The sequence below is a fragment of the Charadrius vociferus genome, unplaced genomic scaffold, assembly GCF_000708025.1.
Source record: "Charadrius vociferus isolate BGI_N301 unplaced genomic scaffold, ASM70802v2 scaffold11, whole genome shotgun sequence".
NCBI lineage: Eukaryota > Metazoa > Chordata > Aves > Charadriiformes > Charadriidae > Charadrius > Charadrius vociferus.
The window spans coordinates 214,017-227,514 of NW_009646846.1; the positions used below are offsets into that span (position 1 = coordinate 214,017).

The 13,498-nt window shown below is 36.0% G+C and overlaps 1 protein-coding gene across 1 annotated transcript in view; it reads right to left on the reverse strand.

Annotated features, from left to right (window-relative positions):
• Nucleotides 1-13,498, reverse strand: part of MYCBP2 (MYC binding protein 2, E3 ubiquitin protein ligase) — a 192,288-nt gene that overhangs the window by 144,335 nt on the left and 34,455 nt on the right. Inside the window, 8 exon segments of the mRNA XM_009894032.1 lie at nt 618-763; nt 1,475-1,679; nt 2,434-2,592; nt 3,281-3,445; nt 5,649-5,853; nt 7,976-8,052; nt 8,866-9,004; nt 10,543-10,616. Of these exon segments, the coding sequence (XP_009892334.1) occupies nt 618-763; nt 1,475-1,679; nt 2,434-2,592; nt 3,281-3,445; nt 5,649-5,853; nt 7,976-8,052; nt 8,866-9,004; nt 10,543-10,616 (1,170 nt within the window).

Here is a 13,498-nt window from a genome sequence, read left to right on the forward strand (position 1 = left end):
TTTTTTAAGTAATTTCCACATTCCTGGCAGCTATTTCTCTCTGGAAATTTCTAAGAGAAAAAAGAAAAAAGTTTTCAAAAAACAATATCGCCTGTCTTTTATGTGACTGCAAAAAACCCTGATGAAAGGATTATAGAAGAATTTTCAAGCTATCAAAAAAGGACAAGAACAACTTTGTAGTTTCAGCATTAGTATCATAACCGCACAGGTCAAAATGGCACACGTTTATAGTAAAATATTTCACTTACCAGAATGATTCCACTTTGGTATATCACCAATAAATAAATCTGCCTGATATGCAACATTTTATCCATTTGAACAATAATAAAATAAAACTGTCCTGTAAGTCTAAAAGTTTAGTAATTTGATTTGAAAGAATGAACTGCATTACTTAAGATACAAAGTTTTGTTATACAGAAGAATCAAAATACTAGCTGAAATATTAACGGAAAAGAACAAACCTATTTCTAAACTAAGCTATTATTCCAATTTGAGTTTCTAAAGTCAGCAGTGGGATTGATTTTATTAACGATTGTAAAAAGATGTATGGAGGAAAAAAAAAAAGTGCAGTAAAAAAAGAAAATTAAAAGCCACCTTGCTAAGGTCATATCACTTACCCAGCAAGAGATCTAAAGGTATCATCTCTTTTACAGCATCAAGGATTCCTCTTTGCCTTGCTTCCTGGCCATCCAGTTCTCTAGCACACGCCTTGCAGCAGCCACATACAGCGCAGCCTGACTCACCTGAGCCACAGCCACAGATTCTGCAGCAAACAGAGTTGCTTTATCACTACCTTTTATTTTCATGCATTACTGATGCATTGGTAATTAAAACATATATTATTAGTTTGTTCTATCTGTGGACACGTAATTTTTCCTGAGATAAACAGAAACTATGGCTAGTTTAAATCCTAGCTGTTGTTGCACGGTGCCAAGGAGCATGCACTGACCATTAATATCTGAACTGACTTCTCAGCATTAACTTTTCTTCATTTAATTAAACATACACCACATGAAAACACAAACAAGGAAACACTGAGCTCATGCAATGCTGGAGAAACAGTAATGGCAATAGGTAAAGCAGTGGCCCTTTATGCAGGTCAACCCTGAAGTAACAGGTAAAAGCAACTGGAACAGCAAGACAAAAAACTTCCATCGTAGGATGAAGAAAGGTTATCCCAAAACCAGCAGTTCTGTCAAGAGACAGATTATGTTAGTGTTCATATTCCACAGCTTCTAGTAAAGAACTATATGCTAAAGAAATGCAAAAAAATGCATTTAGATCTGTATTACCTGCAACCATCACAAGCTATATACAAAATTTTTAACCTACTTCCGATTTTAAAATCACAGACTCTTTTTAGATATAATGTTACCTTAGATTGAAGTTTAAGAACAGATCAACTCAGTTTACATTTAACGTGCTTTTGCGGTTCAACACACTATAGCAAGTATATTTCCATATGTTTGCTTACCCTCCAGGTACTCTGTCAGGACGGCCGCTACTGACACAGCTAGCTCCATAGCCTGTGCAATCTCCACATACAGTGCACACCATACACTGCTCCAGCTTCCATTTATGCATGCCTGGAGGACACATCATGGACTTCTCATCTTTTTCATCCAGTTCCTCTTCTAGGTCTTCATCCATTGCTGTTGCCATGTTCTCAACTCCAAAACCTAATTGAGATATTGAGACAAGAAATAGCTGTTTTCTGAGGCCAACAGTGGCTACTGAGGAAGCTCTGAAGAACACTCACAGATCAGATTTTAAAAGGAACGACTAGGCATGCCTGATTTGCATGCTCAGCCAGCACAATGACACTTTTGAAACCTCTCTGAGCATGGGCTGGGGTACACAGCTAGGTTTTACAACTGAAAGGGAAAGGACACATTTATATTCAGTATATAAGTAACGGGTCATTTACTTGTCACGTATAAAATATTCCAATCTGGCAAAAGTGAATAGGTATGGTTTTTCATACGTATATTTTGGAGTAACAGAAACGTTCGGTTGTGTGCAGAAAGATGTAGACTTGCATTCATGCCCTGGTTAGGCAAAAACAGCCTCAACACTGAATGCAAAGAAGGAAGCATAGAAATTTTTTTCTTACTAAGACAACAGCACTTAGTAAGACAAAGAGTGACGAGGTTTGGTTTTATTCATTCAAAAGCTTTTTCACTGACAAAAGAAAAGTAATTGAGATTATTACTTTTTTTTTTTTTAACATAACTAAGTTTATTAGTACATGGAAAACACCAAATACCTGACAGTTGAAGTGAAAGCATCCGTGCTTGTGGGGTTTTTTTAAGCATGTTGCAGGTACTTAAGCTTTAGTATTGGAATTATGTTTTATAATAAAACGCTTAGCTATGTTTTCACTTGAGATATTTTCCAGCACACAAAACAAAAGGAAAAAACTAGGCCCCTCACCTTTTCCTCCCTGGCTCATGGAGCCTGTGTCCCGTCCACACTGTCCTTTATTATTTACGCCAAATGTCCAAACTTCTCCATTCTTCATTAACACACAGGTGTGAGCTTTGCCCATGGCTACTTGAGTCACAAAATGGCCTTTCAAATCTGTTACTAAACCTGTAAGACATAAAACAGTTGAGTGGTAAATTGCACTTCCTACCTGAGAAGGAAACTTCAGCGATATAACAAAATTGATGGTGGATACTGACAATTTTTAAATTGACAGTAAGGGGGAAAAACAGCAAATACAAAAAAAACAAGTGCTAGAACAAGAAGTGAAGAAAGACTTTGGCCTGCAAAGAAAGGAAAGCCAGAATGAAACCAAACCCTGCTGCAAATCGCTTGTTCTGAAAACCAATTCTGAAGAAGTCATTATGCCACCAGAGTTTATTTCTTTAATATTTTAATTGAGATGTACTGAATCACCTGCAAATTCAAAACAGGCTGTCTTGTAAGCAGAGAAGTGTATAAGGCCTGGTTTCTTGTAGCCTTTGTTCCTAACCAGACATGTCTAATTTCTGTGACTTCTCCCTGTGTGGCCTTCTAGTGTCAGATTAATTCAACAAATCTTTTTTTCTTTTTCCCCTTAGAGGAAGCATTAATTCATGTATTACATTCATATACAGAATTTAAGGAAACTGTCTTCTCTTTCTATCCTTCTGTAATGTTTGGCTGAATCAGCAGAAATTCACTAATCTATTAGAGTAAGAAACACACAAACATTATTTCCACATGCTAAAAACTTTCAGACTGATTTCAATTACTCTAGTTGAGAAAACACTTAAAAGACAAATATTGAACTTACTTGTACTATCAGAGTAAATGGCATCTTTCCCAAACATGTAGAGTTCTCCATCTTTTGAAATTACAGAACTGCTTCCATTATTGCACGCTGTAGATATGACAATCTTTCCTTCCATTTTAATAATTTTTTTAGGCTTATATGGTTTTGACTGCCGTCTGCTTTTAGCTTTAAAAAAATAAGTAAATTGCAAGTCATTCTACTAAACCTCCAAATGCACAATAATATTTATTTTATAATTAGGGGTTAGTTTTCAGACTGCTACCAAAAAAAAAAAAATCCATCCATACAATCTACTGGTCTAACTTTTTCGGATTACACTGGACTCTATCTAAAAATTCAATGGCAAGCAAAGTCATTATCAGATAGGTATTTTTCAGTAACGATTCTTCCAAGTGTTTCTTTTACATATACACACAGAACTATGAATTTTACAAAGCAACGCGTAGTAAAAAAAATGTCCTCATTGCCGTCTTAGAAGAAGATATATGACAATATATGCACAGTAAGTTCACAGAGGAATGTTACACAAGTTCTTTTTTTTTTTTTTTAAAGAAAAATATTAAATTCACTATTTATTAAAACCATGTTCAGAAAACCTTTGAGTCACAACAGATTCCAACAAGAGAAAAAAGGGAAGAAAAAGTACTAAAAAACCCACTCATCCCAAAACCATGGATTGCAATCTGGCCTCAAACAAAATGTTAACTACATAGCTAAAGACTGGATAAAACAACTAACAGATACTATTACTGCTTGTGAATTTTCGCCCAAGTCAGATTGGATATCTTGCCAAAAACTACGTAAAGAAAACTTGAAATTTGTGCTTTTAGATTTATTTCCCGAAATCTTTTTGTTTGAATCTCTTAAATTTACTCTACAATTACTGGAGAAAGTAGTATGATTTTGTTCCACACAGTATTTTTCAGCAGCTTTGCATTTAATAAGACTCTAAAAATTTACTATAGCACATACCAAGTTTGTTATCCAGGCTTTTACACCGGAGTACTACTATAAACTTCCTTGCCTTTGAACACATTCAAGACTCCACTCCATAAGCATTATCAAACCTTCACATATGTTCTTGCCTGTATTTTAGTTATATCACATGGGAAAACCCACACATTCTTGGGGAATACTGTCAGTGCAGTTAGTCTTTCATGGTAACAACAACTTTCTTGAAAGGTAAAACTTTTACACTGTTGATTGAGACAAAGCTGAACTCTACTGCTGCTGTTTATCAAGATTTTAAATCTATTTTTAAATTCTATTTTAAATACAGTTTTTAATTCTAACCATCTACTACTACCTATAGACTGGAATTTTATACCAACATTTGAGTGTTGTTTATCACATTTCTAACTGATTGCACTCAGGCAGAAAAAATCCAGTCTTACTAAATCTGTGTTTAAATTCTATGGCTAGCAGATCAAACTTTTCCACAAACCTGCTTTGTGAAAAATATATAATTTTAATGGTAACATCAAACTACGCTATTAAAACAGAAAATTATTGAGAGATTAATTTGAATTTGAGTTAAGCTTCAATACTATATGAAAATACTATCTACGAAATATACATTACATTATCCTATTAAAACTTACACATCATGAGGCTGACAACTCAAAAATATCAGCTTTGTTTTAAGATCCTCGGGAGCTAGTTATTTATCAAAACACATTATTCACCTTTTTTTTTTTTTCATTAATCTAGCACAACATAACACAACAGTGTTTACCAAAGTGCTTAATTTAATATTATGGCAGATCACAGCTTTTTTTAGTGTTAGCCATCTTTCATTGCCTTACAATGTGTATTTAAACCTAAACAAACAACTTCAGAGATCAAAACCAGGAAATTTGTTAAATTTTACATTTAAGAGGCATTTGTTGGCCTGAAGATAAATTAAACTGTCTTCTCTAATGTCTGAAAAGTTGTGCTTGATCAAGCACAGAAGACTGTGCTTCTACAATTTCTAATCAATGTACCTCCCCATTATGGAGAGGCATTTCTGGCAGAACAGCCATTTCCAAAATTCTCTAAAACAACAGTGAAGAGTCAAAAGTTTGGCTCTTCAGTTTTTCAGAGTCCAAGGCAGACGGCATGGCCTCTTGACCAAACCTGTGACTGCCTTTTCTCAGGACAACTGTAAAATAGAGCTCCCACCACACAATCCAAACTGTGCTCAAACTGAGATCAACATCTCTAGCTCAGAGAGGCAGTGACACTGGATGTCAGGACCTGTGGCTGCCGTAAAACTCAAACCCAATGGCATGCTTACATCTTCTTGGAAAATGTTAAAACTCTTTTCACATTAAAAGGTGGTTAATAGGCTTTTATCAACCATTCATCAAGCAAGCGTCATACATACTTGATTCTCCATCTTCTCCTTTACTAGCAGAACCTGTGAAAAATATGCTTCCATCCTCAGCAACAAGTAAGGCATGTGACCCATCATGTCCAACAGAGAACTGAATAATCTTTGGAGATTTTGTGATTGGGAGTTCAACCCATTTTCATGCTGAAGGACCACCTTGTTTGATTCCAAGGCTCTGATACTTGCCAGTATAATAAATCTAGAAGAAAACAGTTCATCATTTTCAGTTATGCCACAGCACTTTAAACTTGCATCATTTTTAAAATTGCATTGTTTTCCAATCCTGTAATTTCAAACCATACAGAACTTTTCCTGACATTGTTTACATCATTTCAGTATCTCCATCTTAAACCCATGAATTTTGACTTAATGAGGTGTTGTGGTTTAATCCAGCTAGCAACTAGGACCACAAAAACACTCGCTCACTTCCCCCACCCAGTAGGGTAGAGAGAAGAGGGAGAAAAGGAGAAGAAAGGGAAAAAAATAATCTTTGTGGGTTGAGATAAAGACAGTTTAATAAAACAGCAATGGAACAGGAAAATAACAGTAGTAGTAGTAATAATGGCAAAAGAATATACAAAATAAAATAATCATTTTACATATACATATTTAATCATATACAAAATAAAATAATCACCCAATCATCAGTTCCCCAGCCCGTTCTGAGCATCGATTGTGGATTCCTGCCCCCGGGCAACCCCCATTTATCTACTGAGCATGGTGTCTATGGTATGGAATATTCCTTTAGCCAACTTGCCCTTTCTGTGCTCCCTCTCAGCTTCTGTGGGAAGCTGAAATAGTCCTTGACTAATGTAAAATATTACTTAGCAACAACTAAACCAATATGTTATCAACATTCTTCTCATACTAAATCAAAAACAAAGCAGCTATAGAAAGAAAATTAACTCTATCCCAGCTGAAACAAGGACATAGGGGAAACATTCTGATTCGATTCTGCTTGTTTTGAAATGTGCTTTCTGCTGCACCACAGAGTTAATTTTCATATATAATTGTTTGGCTAGATGAGTTGAAGACACAAGAAAGAACTGTTCAGAAGAAAGTACTCAAAGGAAATGAAGCATTTAAAACACTGTGTAAAAAGAGGATGGTATTATAACAATAAAAATAATTATTAAAATTGGTAGTAATTTGGGATTTTTAGGCTTCAACACATTTTTGAAACTTATTTTCAGTGACTGCACAGCAGCCATCAAATACATAAACAGTAACACAGAATAAAATATTTCACATGAACAAACACAAAACTACTGATATGGACTAAAAAGTTTTCTCTAGAACTATGCTATTTAACGGTACAATAAAATGGGTGTGTTAACCTACGTTGGCACCTAAAACCATCTTCATTGTCTTATAACAAAAGCATATTTCATACCTAACCACACAGCTTTAAAGATCAAAACTAGGAAATTTGTTAATGTTATATTGATGAGGCATTTGTTAGTCTGAAGATCAAATTAACCTCTCTCCTCTAATGTCTGAACAGTTCTGCATGATCGAATTCTGTTTCATGCTATTAAATTTTATTAGGAAAAAATACTTAAGTTTATTATTAACATTTTCACCAATCTCACTGTTTTGCTAGAAGCACAGCAAGGCCTTCATTCCAACACAGCAACACAATTCTGAACACAGGAAAACAAAGTACTATTCTTACGCAGTTTAAATAACATTAGTTTCACAAACCTAAACAGAAACAGTAAATAATGTAAAAAATCATAGTGACGGTAAGCAAAAAAATTATCTCTACATTTCAATGAATATGCAAATGCCTCTGAAAAACAGTCCCAACTGATCGGAACCAACATATCAATTCTTTAAGAATAGGTTTAAGGAAATCAATTGACAACTTTGTATAGGGAAAGTCAACAATGCTCTGAAGAATTAGAAACAAATCAGGCTGGGATTTAAACAAATAACTATGGTCATACTGTTTATGGAGAGTTAGGAGGTAAAAAGTTTTGCAAATGTGCTAATAGATCATTTGTAGACAAAAGGTGATTTTGTCCTCCAAATCTAAAAAGCCCCACACTGTCTCTAAGTAAGATCGACTGTAGAAATTCCTATAAATTCAAGCCACAGATTTCTCAATGGTTCCAAGTCCATCTGTTTACGTTTTCAAACAACCATTTGCCTTTTTCCCTTTAAGGTGTGCTCTGAACACGTATTTAAATACAGCCACATAAATTCATTCTAACATACTACAAAGGCAAAAAGGAATTGTGGGAAAAAATAATTAAATTAAAAACCACCCAGAGATACATTGATGCGATTTGCTCTTTACAACAGAACATTTTCAGTACCTTTCCACTAGCAGTTTTCATTAGTGCAAACTCTCTTCCAGCACCAAGGACAGCTGATTCCTCATCAAACCCTGTACCTGCGCGAGTTAAGATTGCGTTAACCAGACAGTTTAACCAGGCAGTTTCACAGACCAGTCTACTGACCTAACTCTGCTAGGGAGGGTTTGTCAGACCATAAAATAAAAAAAAAAAAAAAAAAAAAAAAAAAAAAAAAAATGGTGGTATGAAAGTTACAAGCGGAAAAAAAAGTTTTGCTGCCACAAGAGTTGTTCAAAGAGGAAAAAAGCACGAGCAAAAGAGCAACTGCACTTGGTCAGACAAAAGGTCCATGTAACCAAATACGCTTTTGTTCTGATAGTGCCAAAAGCAGACACCTAACAGAGCAAACAAAACCCCAAGCAAAGGCCAAATCATATTTCTCCAAAATACCTCCATAGACACCAACAATTTTGTATCTCAAATTCTGATGCAAAGGTGGTTTCCACGTATTTAGTACCTTTCAATGCATTTCTTTTGCATTTATCCAGCCAGCGGTCCTTTTAACTTTTGTCAGCTTTGACTCACAGAAAGGAGTCCTTTAGCTTAATTATGTGTTATATGAGCACTATTATGAAGTCCAAGCTTCAAACAATTATATATTTATTATACAACTAGAGGAAAATACTGGAAAACCATGGACAGTGCTATAGACAGAGAGGTGTTTCAAAAGGAGTGTGTGGATTAACATGAGTCAAAGAACACTTAAGCTGTTTCAAAACCCTTCTCCACATGCTTATAATGGACCTATACCTTCGCGCACATAATCAAGGCAAACAAAGGGAAAAGCAGTGTTTCAGTTTTTGTATTTGAATTAGTAGGCTTGTTATTAACCTTCAAAGAAGAGGACTTACTGATAATGTGCAAGTCTTTCTCCAGATCAAACAACGAGATGCCACAGGCATGTAAGCATTTTCTTGCGAGCTTAAGCTGCAGTTCTTGCTGCAGTACTGGCTCAGTACTTGTTGCAAATATTCGCACTACAAAGCCATCCTGTAACAAGTAAAATACAAATCTACTTTATACTGTATAATAAATGCATTAATTTACTTTTCATGTCCTAAGTACATCAGTATAATGCTATTTCAGAGGAAATTATTGGAGGACACATTAATAAAGTAACATTTATTACAGAGGAGGAAAAAGGAAAGTGCCAAACAGGATGAGCTGAAGATAAGCATCTGAAAGACCATAAACATATATTGAATTCTATGAAAAAAGAGTGAGAACAGTATGAAAATAGTGAATTGCTATAGAAATATTTAACTCTGAATTTCAATATAGAAATATTTATTTTATAACTATTTACATCTATCTTTTAAGCCCTCAGCTGCTTCTGATTCAGAACCCAAAATTCTGCATGCAGTTTAAGAGTGACTGCTTTAAAGAGTAGCTAAAACAGGAGTCTGTATACAAGTGCAGGTGAAGTATCTTCATCTGGCCACGTTAAAAAAAAAGTTGTTCTGTTAACAGGGAAATGGATTAATCCTGGTTGTCCTATAGCTGCATGTCTGGCATCTCTTGCCAACCCTCTCTCACCCCAGCCCTTCCCAATCCCTGTTTTACAGCTTTCTCACTGTGAAAAAACTGACCACTCTAGATTTAAGAACGCAGCAACTGCCTGCTGAAAACTGCTGAACAAAACATCGAACAGCTAAAACTGGTTTGCCCCTAATAGAAGCACTTATTTGGGTTTCCACAGCTTTGGCCCATGGTAATTTTCATATAAAAATCTATTGGAACGTAGTATCTTTCATACCATTTCCATTAATTTTCCCAACAAGTAACAAAGCAATTACAGGAAATTAAGTTAGGAAAAAAAATATAATTAAGCTCTGAGAAGCTTATCCCACAGAGACCCTTTAAATTAACATGTTAAAAAGCCATTATTCCAGGTACAAGATTTTTTTCCTCAGAGAGAGAAAAAAAGTTTGTCTTAAAACTGATCTGAAAAATCAAAAAGATTTGTGTCGTGGTTTGGCCTCAGCCAGCAACAAAGAACCACGCAACTGCTCGCTCCACTCCCACAGCCCTGGGAAAAATCGACAGAAAAAGGCAAAACTCCTGGGTTGAAATACTGCAATTTAACAGAACAGCAAAAGGGAAGAGGAAAACAAAACAGTAACACCTATAAAGGGATATAAAGACGCGATTACAGTACCACTGCGCCCCGCACCGCTGCAGCCCGCCCCCAAGTGGCGACTGCTCTCCTCATCCCCCCGGCTAGAGCCTCTTATAGCCCGGGCAAGGCTCACGTGGGATGGAATACCTGCCCCCTGCCGCCTCCTGGGGGAAATTAACCCCATCCCTGCCGGAACCAGGACAATCTGAAAAATCCATCAGAAATCAAAATTGTATGGATAAATCCCAAAATACTGCTCCTTTATGCACAAATATGGCAGTGGGTTTCTTCCTTAGTTGCGTTAGCGAAGAAAAAGACAAACACTAAGCAAAAAGGAAGCTGTAAGTATTGTAAAATGAAACAATTCATTTGAGAGGAAAATAGTTTACCCATCATATGTAACACTTACATCTCTAGATGCTGCTATTTGATTAATATATTCTCCATCAGTGAAAAGGATATTCTGCCCTTCAGTATGACAATCTGGGAGAGAAAGATGAAATGCACTGCATCAGTTTATATTAACATACATCACTGTTCTCTGCTTCTGTCTAATTCATTCTCACTACAATAAGACTATGAGAGTTCGAGCCTGTTTAAAGAGATATTTGTTTCTATAACATGTTATTTTATCCTAGGATCTCCTCTCTCACCAATAGCATATAATACTCCTTTGTCCCTTTAAGAGTTACTAAAGCACTTCCCATTATATGAAATGTAAGGATTTACTCCAGTATTTAACTACAAAACCATTTATAATTCACCTGTGAGGGGTATTATAAACTATCATAACACAACTAAATCCTAATTTTCTGAGAGTGTTAGTCTTTCTCCTTCCCCAAAGATTTTTTTTTTAATAAGGGCCATTACCTTTAAAGAAAAGTCCAGCATATAAAACCTACAGAATTAAATGAAACAGGATCAAACTTTTCATTATTATCTCATTTTTCCATTGTTTATAATTTTCGCCAAACTAATAAGTGAAAAATCTAGGGGTTTTGGAAAACTCTAAAGCATATACTTGAATGCATCACACATTTATTGAAAACAGGTTAGCTATTTCCAAGAAAAAAAGGTAGGAAAAGAATTCTGCGCATAATAGAGAAAAAAGAAAGACCACTTTCTCTACAAGTATGTCCCTACACCATCTCTTCCCTTCCTGCTCTGCTGATGGAGCTACTAACAAAGAGATTGATATCATATGGCTTGTAAGGTGTTTGTTTCACTGATTACACACAGGAAAGAGACCTGTTCCAAAAATACTACAGGACAGCTACTTTACACTCCAAGTGTAACGTTCACAACCTGAGCAAAGATCCAGTATCAGCCATTTTATCTAACAAATTTAATGCTAAATGAAGCACACCTAATATCCTTCTGGCATAACCTCGAAGTTTGCTATTTTTTTCCTTGCTAGCTGGAATGTTTTATTAAAAATAATATAGCTGAAAAAAACCCACAGTATTCACAAACCCATAAACTTGCTTACTTTTTCCTGCTATACTGCCCAGTCCAATACAGTATCTTACCAGGAATAGAATATGCATTAGGTGGCCTTCTCTAATTCTCACATTTTGAAGTAACAGACCCACAGTAGACAACTTCCCCCTTAGAAGTTCATACCACACACAGGTATGAATCACAGAGGGTAAGCAGCAAGAAGCAGGGAGAAAGGCAGATACACAAGTTTGAAATACTGCTCTCAAAAATAATCTCGGATTTAATGATCAAAGTCAGTTCACGTTACTAATTCGCTATGCTGCAAAGTGATATTAGTGGTAAAAGACTTGTCAATAACTTGAACAGAAGTTCCAAAAATAATCTAAATGACATTTCTGAAAGGTTATAGGAAGTTGCTAAGTGCTAAGATCCCTTGAATGGCTAAAAATTACATGCTCACATAAGCACAACAGTCAAGGAAACAGGATATTCTGGCCACCAGCACGTCTGTATTATACTGTTTGGCTTATTCTGGAGTCATTTCAAGAAGAGGCGAGTCTCCTAATGAACATTTTCGGGGATTGTTTATATGCTTGGTAGGTGTGTTCACAAAGGAAATCTGGAACAGGGATATCTATTTTTTAAAAAAATTTATGTTCTTCAGAAGACTTTCTAAAAATTAGCACTTGACTAGATAACATCCAGACCCAGCATTAAATATCAAATTAATGAGAAGGGCAGAAAATGGAAGGCAAACGGAATACCTGCAAAAAGTAGGATAGTATAGTGGCTCAGCTAGCAAGCAGCTCTTATGATTAACTGCAGTTTTATTCAATCTGACTGTGGAAAATTACTCTGGGGGTGAAGATATCCAAGGTTTCTGTCTGGAGATTGCTATAACAGAAAGGGCCTATGTTTTACTTAAAGGACAATACTACAGACACCTGTTAATCACAGCCTCCTTAGAGGCTTCAAGAGAAGACGATTATCAAGCATCACCTTCTGAATTTATGTAGTGCAACCTGTGCCTGCTAATAAGTATTATTGAGCTTATCTAGGCTACCCTCAGTTAGCAGTACTTTTCAGACAAAGGGAATAGTCCTGAGCTCCAAGATATTAACATATAATTTCAAACAATGAAACCATATACCCATAACTTCAACCTCTTCAGCCAAACATAGCAACCTCTTTTTAAGGTATGCATTACTGTTAAAAAAAGGGTCAAGATAAAAACCTCCTCTGTAAAATCAGGTCCAATCACCTAGAAAATCTCATACAACTCAGGGATTCTTTGATGATATTTGGACTGGGAAGACAGATCCACAGCTCAAGAACAGTGTATGAAGCTTGGCAAAGGCGTTAGATACACGAATGCTGACGCACAGTCTGGTAGTTCCAGATACACTGTCAGAGCCGAAAGACTGTCCTTTGAAATAGAAGTTAATAGTTTCAAGAAGCTGGTGGATCCTACTGTCTGAGAAAGGAGAAGATAATCTTCCATGGTTCACTGAGTTTTCTAAGGTCATATGACTTCTAGCTAGGATCAACTCCTAATCACGTCTCCTAATGAACTCCTAATCTCCTACACATCCCTGTATGAATAAATACAAATACCTTATTTAAATGCATTATCACCAACCCAGGCATTTGAAAGAGATTAACTCCAGACAGAGCCATATCTGAATACCATACCAACTAGGAGGAAATAGTTGGAGTCATATCAGCGTTCAGCTGTTAGCAAGGTTACTGCTCTCTAGTTCTATCCGGTGTGGTTTTCCAGAACTACAACATGCTGCATGTTATTATTAAGATTACAGTGGGAGAGTTATGAACCTACTCAGGTTCCCTCAGGATAGGTCACGTACCCTCCCCCCACCTTCATTTCTTTCCTTCTAACGGGAAATGGAAATAACCAGAAGTGGACC